This window comes from Phalacrocorax carbo, chromosome 3 (assembly GCF_963921805.1).
Source record: "Phalacrocorax carbo chromosome 3, bPhaCar2.1, whole genome shotgun sequence".
NCBI lineage: Eukaryota > Metazoa > Chordata > Aves > Suliformes > Phalacrocoracidae > Phalacrocorax > Phalacrocorax carbo.
In genome coordinates this window covers 128,244,147-128,264,841 of record NC_087515.1, presented here as the reverse complement: position 1 = coordinate 128,264,841, position 20,695 = coordinate 128,244,147, and the positions used below count along the sequence as shown (strand labels likewise).

General features: G+C 58.2%; 1 protein-coding gene across 2 annotated transcripts; it reads right to left on the bottom strand.

Annotated features, from left to right (window-relative positions):
- Positions 1-369: 369 nt before the first annotated feature.
- On the bottom strand, positions 370-20,695 carry LOC104043759 (L-gulonolactone oxidase-like). Of its 2 annotated transcripts, none has more exons than XM_064448370.1 (13): positions 20,536-20,695; positions 19,591-19,785; positions 17,878-17,979; positions 17,145-17,270; positions 15,419-15,513; positions 13,752-13,842; positions 12,874-13,059; positions 4,074-4,181; positions 3,559-3,635; positions 2,510-2,659; positions 1,723-1,887; positions 1,147-1,237; positions 370-823 (listed from the first exon to the last, which is right to left on the bottom strand). In XM_064448370.1, exons 2-13 carry the CDS (start codon positions 19,591-19,593, stop codon positions 695-697), a joined length of 1,323 nt encoding a protein of 440 aa, XP_064304440.1. In that variant the 5' UTR covers positions 19,594-19,785; positions 20,536-20,695; the 3' UTR covers positions 370-694. The 2 variants fall into 2 exon arrangements, with proteins under 2 accessions (XP_064304440.1, XP_064304441.1); XM_064448371.1 differs by having other exon boundaries at positions 19,591-19,736.

Below are 20,695 nucleotides of genomic sequence, written 5' to 3'. Positions count from 1 at the left end.
GTGCCCCCCAGGGCACGGCTGCCCCCTTGGCTGCCAGGGCACGCTGGTGGCTCGTGTTCAACCTGCCGTCGGCCAGAGCCCCCCGGTCCCTCCCTGGGGAGCTGCTCCCCAGCCCCTCGCTCCCCAGGCGTCTGTACAGCCGGGGCTGCCCGGCCCCAGGGGCAAAACCCGGCGCTTGCTCAGGAGATGGCCTGAGCTCACGGATGCGGATGGCACCAGCCCCAGGCTGTGCAATGGGCTCTGGTCTCTGCGCCCAGCCGTGACCCCCGCAGTGGGGCTGTACAGGGACATCAAGCCCCTTCCCCGGTACCCAAGGCTGGGCACCTCCATCAGACGCACACCCAGGCTGAAAGCACAGGCTTAGATAAGTTCCGCTCAAAGAAAGGTCTTTATTGAGATGTTGGCTTGGACAGGAGGCACTTGGGGCTGTACAGGTCTTGGGGGGTCAGGGACATGGTCCCCCCCGAGCCTCTGGTTTCCAGGAGAGATCTCCAGGCACCACAGAGCCCCGTTAGCACGGAGATCAGAGCGTGCCCCTGCCCGTGGGGCCAGCCCTTGCTGCCTGCTGTCACGACAGATGAGGGCAGAGCTGGGGGTGCAGCACCTTGTGACCACAGAGGACCATGAGCTTTGGCGTGTCCCAAGAACTGGGGGTGATGGCTGATTTTTCCTCCATCCCCTGGATGAGCCCCCATCAGTAAAACACCTTTTCCAGGTAGGTGTTCAAGAAGATCCCTGTGGGGTCCAGCTTCTCCCGGACAGAGCAGAATTTGGGAAAGGCTGGATACATCTTCTCAAAGTCCTTCCGGGTGCAGCTGTGGGCCTGAAGAAGCAAAAGTGTTGGGGGGCTGCCCATCACTGGGGAACGTGTTGCTGGCCCCGGATCCCCACCACCATGTGCTATGGGAAACCCCTGCAGAAGTGATGGGACCTCCACCCCCTTATCTACGTGCCCAGAGGGGGTAGCAAACAGGGGAACACCATCTCCTCAAGGCACCCATCTCCCTCTGGGACCAGCCTGATGTGGGATCCCTTCTCTGACCCCCACTCGACTGCAAACCCCCCGTTCCTTGAGGAGCCACGATGGAGAAGGGGAAGGGACGCTCTTCTGCAGACCCTCTCTTCCCAGAGCGGGGCCATCAGTACCTTTGCCCAGTGTGGTCTCCCACCGTGCTTCTTCATGATGCCCTCGTAGGTCAGCCAGTAGTTGAGACGGGGAACATTCTTCCCGTAGGGCCTGGGAGGGGGTGTCAGACAGGGAGGGCATTAACAGGGTCTGTGGGGGGATTTGCGCACTCAGGAAACCTCTATGAAAAATCCCCACCTGGGGAGAAGGGCAACCCCAGGGACCCATCATGGGCTCTTTGACCAGCACCGGGTGATGGAAACCCTCCGGGAACCAGCATGCCACCAGCACTTGGCCAGAGGACCCTCATGTAGGACAACATCCTTGAGAAACAAGGGTGGGTGGCTCTAGGGTGCTCCAAGGCCACCCCATTCCTTCTGGCTTGGTGCCTGCAAGTGTCTGATAGGGGTGAGCGGGCAAAGGTGCAGGAGCTCCTTCGGTCCAGCTCTCCAGTGCCAGCTGAGAGCTGGTGTTGGTGTGTTTGAGATGTGCGTTTGCTGCTGCCGGCTCTCTGGGTGCAGCCCCCAGTGCACCAGCACACTGCCCTGGGGAGGAAGAGGAGGAGGAGAGCGGGGTGGAACGGGGACGTGGCCCACCTGTACATGATGATGTTCATGTAGCAGCTGTCTCGCTGGAAGCAGGGACTCAGCCAGATCTCGTCCGCCCGAGCAAAGCGCACCTCCACAGGGTAGTGAGCCACCATCTTGGGGTTGTTCTCTAAGGCCCCTTTCAGCTCCAGCAAGGCTTCCTTCGTCTTCTCTCTGCCCAGGGGAAGCCCCCAGCCCATTAATGCCAGCATGGGCACAACCAGCTCCCTTCAGGTTTGCATCCCCACCTCCACAGCTCCATCCCTGACCCCATGCTAGTTCAGGGAATGGCTTGGTATGTCCCAGCACATCCCTGCCATGGCTTTGGGCTCACAAAACCCCAAGACGTGGTGTGGCATGGATTTGGTACCCCAGGGTGGGGATGCAGAAGGGTCCCCGTGCTAAGCTTGCAGATAGGAATGGTGCCTCCTAGACAGGTCCCTTTCTCCATGGCTTTGCTTCTGCTCCAGGCTGGGGCAGAGCACGGGCAGGGGATGGCATGGGATTTGGGCACTGAGCCCGGCCGGGGAGGGACAGGGAGATGGCTTCAAGCTGCATCATGGGACGTATAGATGGGATATGAGGGAAAATGCCTTCCCTGCCAGAGGGGTCAGGCCCTGGCACAGGCTGCCCAGAGAGGTGGGGGAGTCACCGTCCCTGGGGGGGTTCAAACACCGTGCAGCCGTGGCACTTGGGGCCATGGTTTGGGAGGCCTGGGGGTGTTGGGTTGGGGGTTGGACTTGGTGATCCTGGAGGTCTTTTCCAACCTTAATGGTTCTATGATTCTACGATTTACATGGGAATGGCCCAGTCTTGAACGTGCTGCTTGAAGCGACACTCGTAGTTGAAGATCTTGTAGCTGATGGCGATATTCTCCACCCGGGAACTGAAGAGGAGCCAGAAGAAGAAGCGGTTGATCCAGCACACCAAGCTGGGTACGAAGGTACTGCATAGGAGAGAGCAGGAGGTGAGATCTGACCCCAGAGCTGCTGCCCAGGGCTTTGCCAAGGGCAGGCTGTGAGCTGTGGTGCCACAAGCCACAGTCGGAGATGCTGGGCAAGGGGATGCCCTCTCAAGGGGATGCAAGCAAAGCAGCAACGCTGCAATCCTCCAAGGGTGCTGGAGCCAGTGGGGTCCTGCAGCCCTGCGGGAGCTCGCCTGTGCTCACCCCACCTGATCTGGGACCTTGTACCCTCGCCCTCCGCTCCCTCCTCCTCCTCTTGCTGCAAGCTAGGAAAGGGATGCTCGATCATCATCTTCCCTCCCTCTTGAGACCTCAGCACCTCCCAGGCTGTGCACTGTGATCCTCGCACTGGGGGAACAAGAACTACTGGGGACAGGGTGGAGTGTCATGGTGGACCCCTTGGCAGAGACCTAAGTGACCACAGTCCCTCTTCTCCCTCTTCAGAGAGTCCAGCCCAGCTCTCCTGTGCCACCAGGGTCCTGCTTCTCAGCCAGGACCTGCCTAGATCTCCTCTCTCCACCCTGGTGCTCAGGACATGCCCACAGCCAACACCAGCCCCCAAAAAGCTCCCTTGCAGCTGCAAACCCGCGCCGCCTCGGCGTGCTGCTCCATCTCTGTGCACACGAGAGGGCAGTGCAGCCCCAGACATCAATCCCAGCCCAGACCCGCTCCTGCACAGGAGATTGCTCAGAGAACAAGCATCTCCTTCTTCCCTGGGGACGGGCATCACAGTCCTCCCTTGCCATCTTCCCTAGGACTCCCAGCAAAGCAACACAAGTTTCAATGTAGAGATGCAGAAAAACAGAGCTGGATGAGGCCAACCCTGGACAAACCTCCCCGAGCCCGCTTGTCCCCAGCCGCTGCCCAGAGCAAGCTCCTACCTGATCCAGAGCAGAAACTCCAGCAAATAGTAGCCAACAGCATAATCCCAGAACCAGCTGGCAGAGGAAGAGGGGGGCTGCAAAGCCAAGCAGAGGAAGATGATGGTAGTTAGGGACTAGCAGGGTTTGCAGCTTTCTTTGCAGCGGGCGTGAAGGTGGGAGCACACGCCTGGACCAGGACCAAGCTGGGAGAGGGGATTTGGAGAAGGGCACCCCAGGACTCCCCACACCTCTCTCCGATGATGAAACAGGGCCACATCCATTCCCAGGAAGAGACCAGGCTTTGTCATGAGGCTGCTGAGAGCTTGGACAGCCCCAGCCGCGTCTGTGTCCTGGGACACAGAGACCACAGAGCATGGGCAGAGCCCAGCCCAGCCCCAAAATGCTGTTTGCCTGATATAGCCCCCCCCAGCAGCCCTTGCACTGCAAGCCCATCCTAAAACACCAGCTCTGGGCAGGACCCAGCTTTGTGCACGGGCCTTTCGCCTTCCTGCGTGAAGCCCAGTGGGACCTGCCTTGTTGGTGGGATCCTGGTAGATGACGCTGACATTCTCACTGTGAGGGAACCACAGGAATCGGAAGTATTGGGATCTCTTCAGGTGGTCATCAAGGTGATCGAGGACCTGCAACAACCAGAGAAACGGGGGCTGGTCGGTGGCTGTCCCCCTGCCATGGAGCGGGGATCCTGGGAGCAGTGCTTGGAGGCACCTGGGAGGACTCCCAGGAATGCTGGGAAAGGTCCAAGGGGTCCGTCTGCAGAGTCTTGGCAAGCTTTGCGTTGGACAGGGGGTCAACACATCCCAGCCAAGCACCAAGGGGCTAATAGAGACCATGGACCCAACATCTGGAGAAAAGAACCGAGCATGCCCATCGTCTCCTCTGCCTGGGCTGTGGCAGAGCCCCCTGTCCTGCAGATGCTGCTGGAGCTGCATCTGTCACACACTTGAGCTCAGACCCCTCAATCACACCTCTGCAGCCCCCAAACTGCTCCGTCAGGCTTTCCCAGACACAAGGCAGCGCAGCCAGGGATGGAGGGGTTCCCTCCAGCCATCAGCCATACAGTGGGGCACGCTGGGGGCTGCCGAAATCCCCCTCCTCGTCCAGTGTCAGCGATGCCCTCCCCGGCTTTCACACCCTGGCAGCACATCCCTTTGCAGCTCTGGAGCCCCAGGGCAATGGGGGATAGAGCCAGGATGCAACGGGGCATGGAGCCCGGGTACAACAGGGGACGGAGCCGGGATGCGTTACACGGCCCGGTCCCAGAGACACTCCCTGCTTCAGATGCAGAATTGCCAAATTATTCATAAAGACACAAAAAAGAGCTTTAAGAAAGGCAGATCCCTCAGATGAGCTGCCTGCCAGAGCTGAGGACACGAGGCACGGGGAGTCTGAGCAGGCAGGGGACAGGCAGGACCACGCAGGTGATGGGGCTCAAGGGGGTGACCGCAGCCCCAGGACATACTCAGCCTGTTCCTGAAGCCATCGGGGTCTTGTCCCAAGGCTACCTGGAGAAAACCCCGCTGCCTCACACAGAAACACCCACAGGAATGAGAAAACCCTTCAGCCCTCGTCCCCTCGCCCTGTCTGTGCGTGCAAGGGTAGAGGGACCCTGTGCTCCCCCCGCGCACGGTGCCATCGCAGCTGGGCCAGCACCTCTCCCTCTTGCAGACAGCCTCCCCGACCACCCCCTGCTCTTCCTGCAGAGATCTCCATAGCTTTGCAGAAAGGCTTAAAAACCCAGCGGCTTTGCTTCGAGCAGTTTGCTTGACACAGGAGAAGGTGCAACGACCCATGGATGTCACCCCAGGAAGGTCTCGGCAACCTTAGCTGTGAAGCTGCTCCTTTCCAGCTGGGCCATTTGAGTTGTTTGTCTTAATGAGCTGTTAATCACTAGGCTGAGCTGCTTTAGCACCAAGCATCTTGCTGTGACCCTGCCATAAGGTGAGGGTCTTTGTGGGGTCGCGCTCCCGTAATGCCACGGTCCCATTAAAGCAGGGAAGATGGGAGGACAAATGGTGCTCTCCTGTGACGGGTGAGAATTAATGCTGTTGTCTTCATCTTCACGTCCGCAGCTCCCAAAAAGCCAAAAAATCTCTCTAAGATGTTCCCCAAACAGCCTATTTGCTGGCCAGAGAAGTTCTTATGTTGGAAACAGTTAACGATTGTGCAAGTAGAAGCAGGACAAAAGCCACAACCCCACATTTTCCCCAGCTTGCTCTAGGAACAAATGCATCCGGCAGCTAAAACAAGCGGGGAAAAGAAGGACGCAGCTTTCCCAAGGTGATCCTGCCAATGCCTGTTTGCCTTCCAGCCACGGCGTTTGTGCGCCGAAGCAAATTGCTGGCGGGGCGACCTCTCCAATGTGCGCTTTTGATCCTTTGTGATAGAGGAATACGGGTCTGAGAAAAATAAGCCCGCGACTTTGTAGGATAATTACAGCGCAGCGGGCAGGAGCTGAAGGCGGCGAGCGAGCCGGCTTCGGGAGTCCTTGGGGATGTTGTCTGCTGGCTGAGTGCCAGAGGCGGCGGTCGGGCGGTGGAAATCGTGTCGCTCCATCGTGGCCAACGCACGCAACAGAGGTGACCCTGGAGGATGCAGAGACCCGCGGGATTCTGCTCATCTTTGCTTCCCTCCCAGGAGCCCAGAACAAGTCCCTTTGCTTCATAAAGGCCGGGTCAAAAGATGCCGTGTGCTTTCTTGCTTGCAAACACCTCCGAGAGCTTTGCTGAGCTGCGGGTCAGGCACCCTGCCTGCTGCAGTGCAGGTTTGGTGGCTCCAGATGGTCCTCGGGGAAAGGGCGAGGATGGGACAAGCGGCACACGTGGCCAAGGTGCCGGGGAGGACGAAGCACAAGAACTCACTAGCACACATCCCATAGGTCCATCAGAGCAGCGAAGGGGAGCCAGGGAACACGGAGAGGTCATGTTTTGGGAGAGGAGATGGATGCTCAGCCTCCCCCTTCGCCTGCAGGGTCCCACCGCATCAGGCGACGATGTCTGAGCACCAGCTGGAAAAGTCGCTTCCACGCAGTGAGGCCAAACCCCACGTTTCTGGCTAGGAGAGACGATGTCAGGCCCAGCAAGGGGGTTTAGTACTGGGTGGTCTTGGGGGAGTTGGGCTTGAAGGGCCCCAGGTGCCTGGGACAACCCCCAAAGGTTAGGATTCAGGTTAGGGTTAGGATTCAGGTTAGGGTTAGGATTCAGGTTAGGGTTAGGAAGTGATAGGCTCAGACCAAAAGAAGAACTTGACCCCACCAGGTTGCTAAGCTGTGCAAGCCTGCAGGAGGTTAGAAGTTTGCCTGGGTTCAGAAGCAGATCAAAGACCTTCCTGGATGAGAAACTCATTGCCTTATTGCATATATAGAAACCACATCCAGCTCAGGAAGCCCCAAAGCTGCAAAGATCTAGGGAAGAAGTATCGTATGAGAGTCTGACCCATCCTCACCCTCATCAGCCTCCCAGCAGGTGTGGGGTAAGGGGAGGCTGACTCCATCCCTGCCGCCACCCAGGGATGCTCTGCAGGTCTCTCTGGTGACCTCAGCTGTGCAACAAACCCTCTTGGTCCCACGCCTTGCTCCTGGTCACCGTCAGCAGCTAGAGAGAGGCTGAGTCTATCCCAGTGATACAGATAATCACGAGGCCAGAAAAGAAAGCATGCAGATCTTATATAACCACAAATCCAAGCCTGGCTCCTCTGACACATATATTATGTGCAATGTCTTAGATAACTCAGGCTTAAATATTTCAAGGAACCTGCTCCCTTGCCATTATTCTCTTCCGCCTCGCTGGGCCACTCGACATGAAAGCCAGAGATCTGTAAGCGGGCGAGGAACAGCGATGACGGAGAATTGATAATGGCATTAATATTTATAGAGTGCATTTGTGTTTCACCCTCCTAACAGCCCCGAGGGATGGGGAAAGAGGCTGAGCTGCACAGGGGACATAGCCTGGGTAGATGATGCTGAGCAGGGTAAAGCTCAGCCTAGGCTACCTGCCCTGTTCAGGACAGTGGGGTTATCCTGCACGTGAGCTTAAGTTTCCTATCTAAAAGGCAGGTTAGGAGGTGTAAAACAACGCTCAACCTGGCAATTTGGCTGAGGGAAGGATGCAGTGAAGGTCCGAGCAGACTGGCAGGGTGGGTGAGGACCAAGCTGTAAGGAGCTGGCAGGCTTCCACCACATTTAAACATATTTAAATGCATTTAAAGCAGAGAACTCCCTGCTGTGGGACACCAGGGAAGCTGCAGCTCAGGAATCAAATGGGCAATTCACAGGGAGAAAATACTCCTGAGCCATTAAACGCAAGCGCATCCCCTCTGCAACTGGAAACACCGGTAACGAACTCACTGCAGGCTGGAGAAATATCTTGGCAGGTTTCCCTTATTCCTCTGTCTTTCCTTCCCTCCTTCCAGGAAAAATAAGACCCTGAAGCGCTCCAGCTCTCGGCCGCCCTGGTGCAGCTGCTCTTAGGGGTGACGGCAGGCAGGCAGACAGGCTAATGGTCTCGGGTAACGTGCATGGACCTCTCTGTCCGCCTCCCGGTCAGCCCGGCCGCCCACAGCACAAGGACCAGTGGGTTGCTTTGGGTCAGGGCTTACGAAGAAGATACCGCAAAAGTGCCTTAGGTTCACGTCGTGGTGGTGTTCGGGCCACCCCAACGGGGCGCTGAATAATTCAGTCCTTAAAAAATGAAGGACAGCGTTTCTCAGAGTGCTGCGGCTCTGATCAATCCTGCAACAAATTTTGCTCCTTTTGTCCAAGGACTATTTATTTTTCATGAGCCTGACTTAACGAAGGCTTACGTTGTCGTTAGCCAAGGCTGGAACTGGACCTGTGAGACCCAAATGAGTCAACGGATGAGGATGCTGCCGAGGATGCACCAGCAGGGACGTCAGATCTCACAGGAGGGTGAAGGCGATCAGCGGTTGAAGCAGATCCAAGCTCCTGGAGAGGTTCCTTCCCACCACCACCTGAGTGACTTTGTGCCTCAGTTTCCCCATCCAGAAACCTAACTCCTCATGAACGCGGCGAGTTCGCACAGCATTTAGAAGGCCACCAGGTCTTTCACCTTGCAGGTGGCCCCTTCTCTGCAGCCTGTGCAATGCTGCAACCTCCAGCGACGATCCAGCGCCAGAGACCCGGCGCCAGCCGGATGATTGCTCAGCTCAAGGCAGGAGGTCACATCCTGATAGGGCACCTGTGCCAAGCTGTCCCAGCCACGGAGGGTCGGAGCATCAGGTAGAACAAATCGCTGCAGCCGACTTCTCAGCACCGTGAGGGTGGGAGGGCTCCAAGGAGATGCATCCAGCAGTTAAAAGGAGTTTATATAATGGCAGAGACAGGGAAAGTCAGTTTTGGTGTGTTCCCAGCAGAAAGAAATCCTTCAAATCACTCTGTAGAAATGCCCACGGGGCCTTCAAAGCACTTTCTGAAGGAACCGGATCACACCCACCATTGGCCACAGAGCCACATGGAGACCTAAGCTCGTAAAGCCCAGGAGATGCACTGCCCCCAAAAAAGGACGTTTCATGCCTCTTTCGAGGGAGACCACCCTGTTTCAGCCTGGTTCCTGCTGGGGATGGAAAGCTCGGCTGGAGGAAACCGCTCTCCAGCACAGAACATCTCCGTACCAGCATCCCAGGACACTGTCCCCAGTGCCTCAGCCCTGTACTGAGCGAGGACCTGAACTTCTCGTGCTCTCCATGGCCAATCAAGTTCCCTTTCATGGGCTACATGCAAGATGTGTTCTTCAGGAGGGACATGGTCACGAAGAGGGGACAACAGGGAGAGGATGGATGGCGGGACAGCAGGAGAACTTGCTGAGGAGGAGACAGTGTCTCAAGACTTTAGAGTCATGCAAGATCCTCATCTATGAAAAAGCAGGTCAGAAACCCACCTCCCTTGGGAACGTCCTGGATAGGCCGGTCACCAGCGCCATACACCTTAGTCTGGGTGATCTGGACCTTTGGCAAGACAGAGATGGACAAGTCCAGTAGCAACATGACAATCGGTTTAAAGGGAGTTTTCTGTCACACGACCCAAATGCAGCTCTGGGGTTGGATTCTGCTGGGGCATTTGTTGAGTCTGGTCCTTGAAATGTGTCACCCATCACACTCCTCCTCATCCCCAGCGTGGTTCATCCCAAGTTCAGCTTAAAAAAAGACTTAAACCCTACTTCATGAACACACAAGAAAGGACCGCGTAAGTTGCTATCAAAAGCAGAAGATGCTCATGGGCTATTTTAAGTGGCTCTTCTGTCGCTGGAAGAAGCGAGGCTCTCCATTAGCCGAGCAGCAGGAGACAACGAGATGGGAGATGGCACTTCCTCGGAGAGCGCACGGCTCGGGGGAGCAGCCGTGCCCTGCGGGATGCTGCTCCTCTCCTCCAGTGCCCAGCTAGGCACTGCCTGCCTCCAGGGATGCTGGCTCAGCGCAGGCACAGCCTTCTCCCTGCTCTCGCTTAGTCAGGCAAGCGCATCAGCTCGTCAGCCCAGCCCAGGATTTCCAGCAAGGGCGATTTTCTCCAGCTGGAACATTAAATCTGCGTAGGCTTAGTCATGCGTGTCTGGAGTTATCAGGTCTCTGCTGACCTGCTGGCGGCCTGCGAACACTGGGTTAAACTGTTGGCGGATCCGTCTCACCGTGACGTTTCCCACGGCCAGAAGCAAGCGCTGATGCCCACGGGCTCCTTCAGCATCTCTAACTCAATTGGGCCGGAGCCTCCCTGCTCAGTCCCGCAGCAGCTCGGAGGCAGCCCAGGGAAGATGAAGCTGACGACTCTGGGCAAACCTCCATCCCGCCTCCGGTGGGGCTGCCGGCATTGCACAGCCCCGGCACGCATCCAAGCCCGGAGCAGCTCCCCACCGCTGCGGCTGCTCTTCCCCTGGCTTATCCCTGCCTGCAGCGAGGCTCAGGCATTGCTCACGAGACGGGGGAACAGTTTAAAACCCACGGAGCTGTACGCAAAGGAGAGACGACAGCCGAAGGAGGGGGATCCGATTTCTGTCACCTCCGGGCTGAGTCAGGCAGGATGCTGAGATGTGAGGATGATGCTGCAGAGAGGCCAGGACATGGGAACACTGACAGGGGTCTCGTTGTCCAGCCTCTTCCCTGAGGGCACTGGCTTCCAGAGGGGAAGCACCTTGCCAGCCCCAAATCTGAATCGAAGGTGATACCGAGAAGAGCAGGAGAAGCGTTTTCACCCTCCTCTCCCCTGCCTTGGTCCCACGGGTGGCACACAGCTCCCACTGGCCAACTCCAGCCCAGCCAGGAGGTCTCTCCTGAGCAGGAGGAGCCCTCTACTCCCCTGGATCTCAAGTTTGCAACGTACCCCATGCCAGCGCATCCTCTGCAAGCTGGGGATCGTGCCCAGGTGAGCGGGCAGCAGTGCCTGCCTGCCAGGCAGCCAGCCCTCCCGCAGCAGCCTCTGCAGCACGGTGGTCCCGTCTCTCCTGCCAGGACCCAGAGGATGTCTCCAAAGGACACGGCCATGTCCCAGCTCAGGGTCGCTCTCCGCAGCCCATGGTGAGCACAGAAAGCCTTTGGCAGGTTTCTCAGGACACTGGAAGCCACCAGCCTTCTCCTGCAGCCATGAGCCGCCCTGGAGCTGCATGGAGGCTGGTTTGGGACAGAAAACCCAGCTATTTGAATCTCAGGCTGGATAAATACAAAAGATCTGTGTCAATCTGGACCAGTTTTAAAAGCGGAGCCTGGGAACAGCTCAGGGGGGAGCATGGCAATGATGAAAGAGGCGAGGTTTCACGTCCTTCACGCCCCTGAGCTGTCCTGGGCCAGATGCAGAGCTGAAAGCAGCTGGGAATGGACACAACTTCCCCCAGAGAAGGTGTCTCAAAGTTCTTAAAACCCACCAGGAACAATAAATAAAGGAAGTGACTCTCATCTCTTTCCCCACAGCTCTCCCTCTCTGCCCAGCTCCCCCAGTGCGAGGTGCAGAGGTCCCACCTGCTTTTTTGTGAGGATTGAAGAACTCCTGATGGCAGACTTACAGCACCCTGGGCTTCCCCACCCAGCCCCCTCCCAGACTTTGTGACCAGCAAAGCTGCCAGGGCACACTCAGCCCTCACCTCTGCTCCACGCAGCACCTCTGGGAATGAAGCCAATGCCTTCCCGCAGCACAAGGGGACTCAGCACCCCCGTTTCCCACCACCCCACTGGCTCAGCTTGCAACCACGTGTGGGGCTACTCCTCAAACCCTGCTTTGCTCCTGAACATCAACCGCACGATGCAACGCACGTCTTGCGGCAGGCCCCCACCACCCACCCGCGCAGAGGCGGCGCTCGCGAGAATCTTAGAATCACGGAAGGGTTTGGGTGGGGAGGGACCGCTAAAGGCCACCCAGCCCAACCCCCTGCCGTGAGCAGGGACACCTTCAGCCAGAGCAGGTTGCTCAGAGCCCCGTCCAGCCTGGCCTTGGGTGTTCCCAGGGATGGGGCATCGACCACCTCTCGGGGCAGCCTGGGCCAGGCTTTCACCACCCTCAGCGTGAACAATTCCTTCCTTCTCTCTAGTCTGAATCTCCCCTCCTTTAGTTTAAACCCATCACCCCTCGTCCTGTCGCTGCAGGCCCTGCTAAAACGTCTGTCCCCATCTTTCTTATCAGCCCCTTCAAGCCCTGAGAGGCCACAATAAGGTCTCCCCGCAGCCTCCCCTTCCCCGGCTGCACAACCCCAGCTCTCCCAGCCCGGCCTCGCAGCAGGGGGGCTCCAGCCCCTGGAGCATTTCTGTGCCCCCTCTGGCCCCGCTCCCACAGCCCCGTGTCTGTCCCGTGCTGAGGAGCCCCGAGCTGGAGGCGGCGCTGCAGGGGGGTCTCACAGAGCGGGGCAGGGGGGCAGCACCCCCTCCCTCGCCCGGCTGCCCGCGCTGCTGGGGATGCAGCCCGGGGCACGGCTGGGGGTCTGGGCTGCGAGCGCACGCTGCCGGCTTGTGTCCAGCTTTTCACCCCCCAGCACCCCCAAGTCCTTCTGGGCAGGGCTGCTCTCAAGGAGAGTACCTCCCCTCCCCACCCCACTCCTGCACCTCTCCATTCCCAGAAGATGCTGTTCCCAACCATGGGAAGTTAAAGCGATATTTGCTAAGAAACATGGCTTTTTCTTCCTCTCCTTTGTCACCCTGGAGAAGTTTCCAGCTCGATGGACACCGTGAAGCACATTATCAAGACGCACAGGGAGAGCAACCCACACCCCTGTGGGATTTTTCTACCAGAGCATAACCACTTCCCAGTCTCCCTCCAACCACATCGCCTTGACGAGACCCGCGCTTATCCCCAGGGAAGCTTGGAAAGCAGCACCCATGGCGTACCTCGGTGAGGGTGGAGGGGAAGACCACCTCGTGCAGGTGGAACTGGGGCACGCACTGGAAGGTGACCGTGAGCACGATGCCCAGGCAGCCGAGGTGCAGGCGGGCAGCCTGGAAGATGTCCGCGTTGATGGACTCGGAGCACTCCAGGATCTCCCCCGAGGCTGTCAGCAGTGTGAGCGCTACGACCTGCCGAGAGGGGAGCAAAGCCTCAGCAACCATTCACTGCATCCCATCTCCATGTCCAGACCCAAACCTTAGGGCTGGGGGCTAAGCAGGGAGACCCCCGTACCACGACCGGCATCACAGGGTGCTTCCTGGTGAGCTTGGCTCCACCAGCCCCGCTCCTGCCACCTTTGATCTGGTGACATAAAAGGATCCCTCATTTCTCTGGGACACACTAGGAAAAGCCATCAAAGAAGTAAATCTCCCCCAGATGACTTCACTTCTACATAATCATTGGTGGAATCGCTGTACAGGATTTGAGCTAGAAGTGGAGGATTTTTGTAATTCTCTAGTTAAAAATAGACCTGGTCCCTGCAGAGATTTGTTTGGGGGGGGCTCCAATACAAGAAAAACTGCTTTCTCTTTGGTACAGGGCTTATTCATCAGATTATAAGACCATAACGGAGGAGTTTGGGGCTGGATCATGTTTAAACTGGCAGATGAGGAGGTTCCACTGTGCATGGGGGACTTGGGGGTCCCCCATAGCAACCCCATCCCAGGGGGATCAGGACACCTCCTGCTTGCTGAGTACATTGTGCTCCTTCCTTACCCCAGGGCTGGGCACACCAGACCCAGACTGGGTGACGGGACAACCCCCCTGAAGCCCTCAAGATGCTGATGTCCGTGCATCAACACGCTCCCGAGTCGTGTCTCACCTGGGTGGGGAGGATGCCGTGCTTGATCCCGGTGTTGTGCGTCCCCGTTCCGATCACCCCGGCTGCTGCCACCTCAGAAACGGCTCCTAAGCTGGGGGCAGACAGAGGGGCTGGTGAGGACCCGAGCGTGTGGGGCACACCGTGGGGCACATCCCGCTGAGCCAGGCATAATGCTGCGTGCAGACCCTGTGTGCAGGTACAGAGTCCCCACAGGACGTGCCCCCTGCCCCAAAGAGCTCTTCCACCCTTCTGGGTACCCTGCAGCAGGGTTTGCTAGCCACGTGCGCACGTCTCCATGGGACGTATCAATCAGGATGGCATTATAGTCCACAGGGAAGAAGAGGCGGCTGGTGAGCTCAGGTCACCCCGGTCAACTCAGCTGTGTCCCATCTCACAAGTCCCTGTCTCTCCCCATCAGCTTGGAGGGACTCGCTGGGGTGGACACATCCCTCCCATACACAGTCAGAGCATGGGGTGAGGAACCTGAGTTTACCCCAGAAACCTCACTGCGGAGCAGGGCTGGAAGCAGCATCTGCAAGCATGAGGTCTGCAGACCGAGGTCCGTCCCTCCAACCGTGGCCAAGGCGGGCACATGGGGATGGTAGAAGGCTAAAGCACACAGTGTGCTGTTCCTACCGTTTCCCCCAAATACCTCTCTAGCTTCTAACAGCGGGGGAGCAGGGACCTCCTGAACCAGATGTGGTTTCTATGGCCATTGCAACCACCGGTGAGCTCCTCCTCCATGAAGGAGTCCTGCTCACCCCATGCCCACCCTCGACCATTTGCTCAGGTGGGGCTTATTTCTCTGAACCCCCACCCCAGGCCTGTCCAGGGCTCTGACAAACCGACCTCTTACACTGACTGAGGAACGCAGATTCTGAGCTAGGCTGTAATTAAAGAGCGATTTATTCCCTGAGGTCAGCAAATGAAAGAGGTGGATATGTGAGAAGTGCTTTCCACGGCTGTTTCCTTATCTGAACGGGGCTCTTGAACGAGCCCTTGGCAAGACACTCCCTTCAAGGGAGAACCACGTGTGTTGGAGGCAGAGGGGTCAGCTGTGATCAGCTCAAGGTGTCCCACCCTGGATTCCCTGGACCCCCAGCCCATCACTTCCACCTCCTCTTCTGGGGACACCGGGCAACCCAAAGCAACGCAGAGCACAGACTCTCCCGTGCCTCCTGCTAAGATACTCTAATGGCTAATTGCACTTTTGCTGCCAAATACTCTTCTCTAGCTTAATTTTGTCTGCCATGAGCCTCCTTTGCCCAGAGCTGCATGCTGTCAGCCTCTGCCCCACGCAAGGCACCCCTCGGAGGCATCGGAAAAGATGCTCTCATCTTTTCACGGCCAGGGAGCGCAGAGTTTTCTTTCATGACATGGAAGGGACCAGCCTGGTGGGTGCAGTGAGAACATGGGGTTGGTGTGGGGGTAAAGGCTCCCCTTGTCCAACCTCCCGCTCTGAGGCAGGATCAGCTACTCCATCATGAGGGGGAGCTGACCTGTGGTCTGCAGGACCCTGGTGAAAGACCAGATCCTGAGTAAACACCCCTATTCTGCAGTAAAAGCTCTTCAATCGCCCCTGTTTTGCCACATCCCAGCACTTGACCTGCAAGGATGGACACCTTGGAGGACACCCAGAGACGACCCCCTACACGTGTCCCACTCACTTGGCCAGGGCCAGCCCATGCTTGCTCAACTCGACGTTCAGATCCGAGAGGAAAATCCCACCTTCCACCGTCACTTGCTGCTTCTCCTTGTCCACCTGCACAGGACGGGATGGGAGGGGGAGTGTCACACAGCTTGGGGGAGAAACACTCCGTGGACAACACTTCTACTCTTACCAATGCAGCTGATAACGTCCATATGGGAGAGCTGGTACCACGAGCGCCTTGCTCCATCCTGAGCTGCTGCCTCAGACCTTCACCCAACCCAAACCTCATCCAACCCAACCGTGCCACTGGTTCCCATCCCTGGTCCAGCCCCTGCTCCCCTCTGCTCTCCCCAGTCTCAGGGGTGTGTAACCTCTCCCATAACTCCTCTTTGGGGTGTTGGTCAATGCAAGGGGCGAGACATCTCCCAGCAAAGCTCCACCTTCAGCAAACCTCTCTGTGCTGCCCTCCTGCCCCGCTCAGCCAGCTCCCGGTGGTGGGACGGCTTATTGCCATCAGGAGCTATTCGTCCCGCTTCCGATAGGCAGAGCTGTCAGGGAGGGAGTCATTCCTTAATTAACCATTGCAGTTAATTACAGTAACGATCCAGCTCTCAGGATACGCTGCCACAGCCAGGATTTTTCATCAGCTGCGCACACACGGACGTGCATATATAGACACAAACGCACGCACACACGCAGGTGCCTATATGTGCACGCACGCGTGACAGGCATGCACACATACGTGTGCCTGCACACACGACACGTAGGCATGTGCACGTGCACAGAGGCAGTTCTCCCAGTGTTTATCACCAGCCAGCCATGCAGCCCCAGTAAGAGCCCAGTATCTCGGAGGGCTGGATGCAAAGCAGAGGGCAGGAAAACCTCTCCCCCCGCAGCAGCTCTCATTTTCCCAGAGTTGATTAGGATATGATCCAGAGGCAACCAGCAAGAGCTATTGCCTTCCCAGTGTCATCACATGGAGCGATCACCCATGGGGACGTTTCCCACCTGACACAGGAACAAACCATGGACCACGAACATCCAGCCCGGTCTTTGCCAGGCTGCTGTGCCTAAGGCACCTTGCAAGGTCACATCGAGCATCTGTGCAAGGATCTTTCCTTGAACGGCAGGGAGATGTGCCAGGGGAGGGTTAGGCTGGGCATTAGGGGAAGGTCCTTCCCCCAGAGGGTGGTGGAGCCCTGGCACAGGCTCCCCAGGGAGGCATCACGGCACCAGCCTGGCGATATTCAAGCAGCGCTTGGCCAAGGCCCTCAGAGACACGGTGTGAATTTGGGGTGTCCTGTGCAGGGACAGGAGCTGGGCTCGATGGTCCTTGTGGGTCCCTCCCAGCCCAGGGCACTCTGTGACCCTGTGATCGTGCCAGGCACCTCTTCCCATCCAGCAGACCCCGCTGTGGTGAGGACGACACGCCGAGGGTAAGCCCTCGCTGAACGCACACCGGGAAGACATCGCTTCTTTGCATTTTTATAGCTGCCCCGTATGATTCCAATGCACAAGGGGTGCTTTCACACCGGGACAAGGCGCATTCCCCAGTCTTGGAGCAGCGTTTCAGGGACTGGTTTGGGAAAAACTCCTGGCTGTGAGGAGAGGAAAGCCTCTCCATCCTTTCACCTCCCACCGTGGGTACGGCGGTGTTGGCGCAATGCCTCCCAGCCCTTGGTGGCCGCACGAACAGGGGTGCCACCACATTTCAGGGCCACCGTGCCACCTCCCGGTCTTACCTTGAGGACCCTGTTCATCTTCCCCATCTGGATCATGAAGTCATCGGTGCAGGCAATGTCTGAAGGAGAGTGGCCACCCCCCACCACCTTCACCCTCTTGTCCCGCTGTCGGGCCACATCCAGGATCTGCAGAGACAACAGGCAGCCCTGAGCATCCCCCATCTCCCTCAAGGCCATGTGCTAAGGGCGGTGCCAGAGGCACTGTGACACAGCCCAAGCTAAAATCTCACCCATTGACATCCATTTACTTGGATAACTCATCACCTGGGGTTAAAACCACCCCTGGAGCCCAGACGCCTCCTAAGACAACCCTTGAGATCATCCTTGGGGGTTTGGACTAGATGGTTCCTTCCGACCCAAACCATTCTATGATTCTATGATCCCAAAAGAGGTGATGCCCACCTGAGACGCCCTAGGGTGACAGAGGCATCTCTGGGGTGGCAAAAGTGACACAGCATGGCAGCTGGGGCAGGCAGGGGACCCCAGAAGGATGCCACATGCTGACACCCAAGGAAGAGAGTCCAGCTGGGGCCAGGCGTGCTGGTTTTCTGCAGCTTTTAAGTGTTGGACACATCTGCTGGAGAGCACGTTCAGTAGGATGGGCCATCTCCTGGGGCTAAGGGAAGGGGTCATGCTGTCCCCTCTGGCTGAACATGGTGGAGCATCACAGCCCCTCCTGGCCTTTTCTCCTTTTAATTTCTAATGGGTTGTCTCCTGGAAGCACCCTCCTTACCTCCCGGATCTCCTCCACCGAGGTGGGCTGGAAGTACAGCTCTGGAGAGGAGCCATATGTCTTGGCCCAGTTTTGGAACTTGACTCCTCCTTGGCCGTGAACCTGGACCAAAAACAAGAGCTAAAGCAGAAGAAAGCAAGTGCCGCCCCTGCTTTTCCACACAGCCCATCCTTCGTCCACCAGGACCACTGTACCAGAGCCACATTTCCAAAGGGATTAATTATTTATGGACACAGAGGTTCATCTCAGCCTCTTGAGTCCATAGAGCAGAGATGTCCCCACGTGAGCAAGTCAGCCCGGGCTCCATTCGCGGTCACTGGGGAGAAGTGGGAGGAGCCCCTGGGCTATTTGAGACGCCTCCCTTGAGCGCAGCCCATCCCCTCCTCCTGCAGCATGATGTGTGCTGGGGTCCTCTTGGTTTGCACGGCCTCTTCTGCTCTGGTCTCCTCTCAGACCTGGTCTCAGCACCCACACCTACCTCATGGCCCGTGGGCACGGCCTCATGTCCCAGTGTCCCCGGATGATCTCATCCTAAGGGGCTGACTGGGACCAGGTTGGGACCTCCCTTCAGCCTCAGACACCCACCCCGAGACACTGTCCCCCAGCCTGGCACGAAGGGGTGCAGCCAAAAGACCCAGCCCCATCCCATCTCCAGGCAGGGGTTAACCCCAGGCGGGGCATCCCCAGGGAGGTTTGGATGGGTCCTGGCTGTGGGGGGACAGTTCCTCCCTGGCCGTGGCCAGGGGCAAGGAAGGACCTGCCGTGGGGTTGGGCACTAAGCCCAGATTACATGGTGAAGCCCCCTGCCCCAGGTGGGACTGGATCCCACGTGCTGCCCCACCAACACAACACGTGTCCCACCTTGGCTGCAGGGGATGATTTATTCTCTTGCCCCCTCCTGTGGCCTCCTTCCTCCCTTTCCCTCCAGCCTCCTCTCCATCAGCAAACCCTCCGCCTTCCACCTTCCCACCCAGGCTCCCTCCTCCGCCCTCAGCTCATTTTCCTTCTCCCCGCCTCTACGATGGGTTCAGCTCCCACCCAAAGAGCAGACCCCAGACCTGGCCAAACGCCTCCAGGGGTGCAGACGGGGGTCTCCCAGGGGTGCCTGCAGCATTCCTCCCCCCTGCCACCCCCTTCCCCCACCACCCCACCCCCCTCCTAGGCTGCTTTTAGGGGCTGGGCAGAGCAGGGACAGTGGATGGCCCATCACCCTGCCCAGGGAGGTGACACTGCCCGGAGCCAGGGCCATCAGGACGCTATTGCCGACAGCCCAGATAGCAGCAGGGAGCCCTCGGGGCAAGGGGGAGGTGGGGCAGGGCCTGCCCCCCAGCATTCCCCATGCAAGTTAAAACCCGGAGCTGGTCTGTGAGCCAGGGTACGGAGGGAGAGAGGCATAAAAAAATGTGGAAAAGCCCCCCAAAAGAACAAAATGAAGGAAAGTGAAAGAAGCCTGGGTTAGAAAATACTCCTGTTTGGCAGCCAGAGCCTGACGTGATTTATACAGGGAATCCGTTGGCTTTCCTCCCCTCCCTCTTTTCCGAGACACCTCTCCTATTTCTCATCACGGCGATGATGGTTATTAAATCCATATCAAAGGTGGCTAGAAAACCCTAGCGTCCCCGCCAGCCCCAACCACGGCGCGTGGCCCCACGCTGCCTGGATCACCCTTCCCACCCCAAAAACTAGGAAATTCCCATCTTGGCTTTCCCTTACCATCCCGCCGGCCTCTCCTGGAGATGCTGCTGGAGCGAGCGGGACTCCGGCTGCTCCGGCGCTGGGGATGAGGGGTGATCCTGGCCCGACCAAGGCTGGCAGAGCTTGTTCCTGCCCTGTGGGTCAACAAGGAGCCTCTCTCCAGGCTGGAAGGATAATGAGTAACAGCCCTCCCCTTGGGCTTTGCCGGATTCCCTGGGGGAGGAGAGGGGCTGAGCCCTTCCTTCCCCGCTGGCAGAGCAGGATCTGGCATGGGGATTTGCACCTGGGGTCCTGTGTCCTACAGGGATGCTGCAAACTCGGGGGGTTTGGGGAAGAAGGTGCTTCAGAGGGTTTGGGGGTGAAGTCGCTTCCCGTTTGGGGATCCTTGCCCTGGAGCAGGTCCCCTGAACCTGCAGCCAGTGCACTGGGCGAACTGGGCAAGGTGGGGAACAGGGGAAAGGCCTGCTGGGTTTGGGGGGCCCAGCAGCAGGCACACGGAGGGGGGGTTCAGGTAGGGGGTGACGCGATGGCCTCACTGCATCGCATCGCCACGTGAAAAATGGGTGCTGAGGCTCTTCGCTCCAGGTCTTGCAAGGAGAAGGATGCTCCGCGCCTGGCACGCTTGCCTTGCACCCCAAACTCGCGCCGCCGTCCCACCGGGAGCGGGGTTGGGGGGCAGGATCCGGCCGGGTAACGGGTCTCGGCTGAAGGACGGGTGAGGAGCAGTGATTTGCAGGAGCTCTGCAGCGCTCTGTGGCTGCGCTTTGGTGATAAGCAAACCCTCCCCGGCCCCTCATTAAGGAGGGGATGATAACGCTATTTCTGAGCCGGCTCACTCGGGCGAGGTGACCCCCGGGAGCCGGCTCCGAGCCCCGAGCGGGCAGAGAACGGCCGCTGCGGGCAGCTGCCGTCGCACGGCCACGGGGTGCTCCGAGACCCGGCCCCTCCAGCACAATCACAAACCTGGGGAGGGGGGGAAATTGCTTCTTAGATACAGAGCAGGAGCTGTGCAGCCTGCGAAGGACCTCAGAGCACTTCCAGCAGCTTTTTCCATGGGTCCTCACATCTCCCTTCAAAGCTCCTTGACCTCCTGACCATCCTGAAACCCTGCTGATATTTTCCT

Coding starts and splice junctions, on each gene's coding strand:
- LOC104043759 (XM_064448370.1), bottom strand. Junction 13,843..15,418: donor CATGGGCTGGCCCTGGCCAA/GTGAGTGGGACA, acceptor GTCTGCCCCCAG/CTTAGGAGCCGTTTCTGAGG. Junction 1,238..1,722: donor ATGAACATCATCATGTACAG/GTGGGCCACGTC, acceptor ACCCCCTCCCAG/GCCCTACGGGAAGAATGTTC.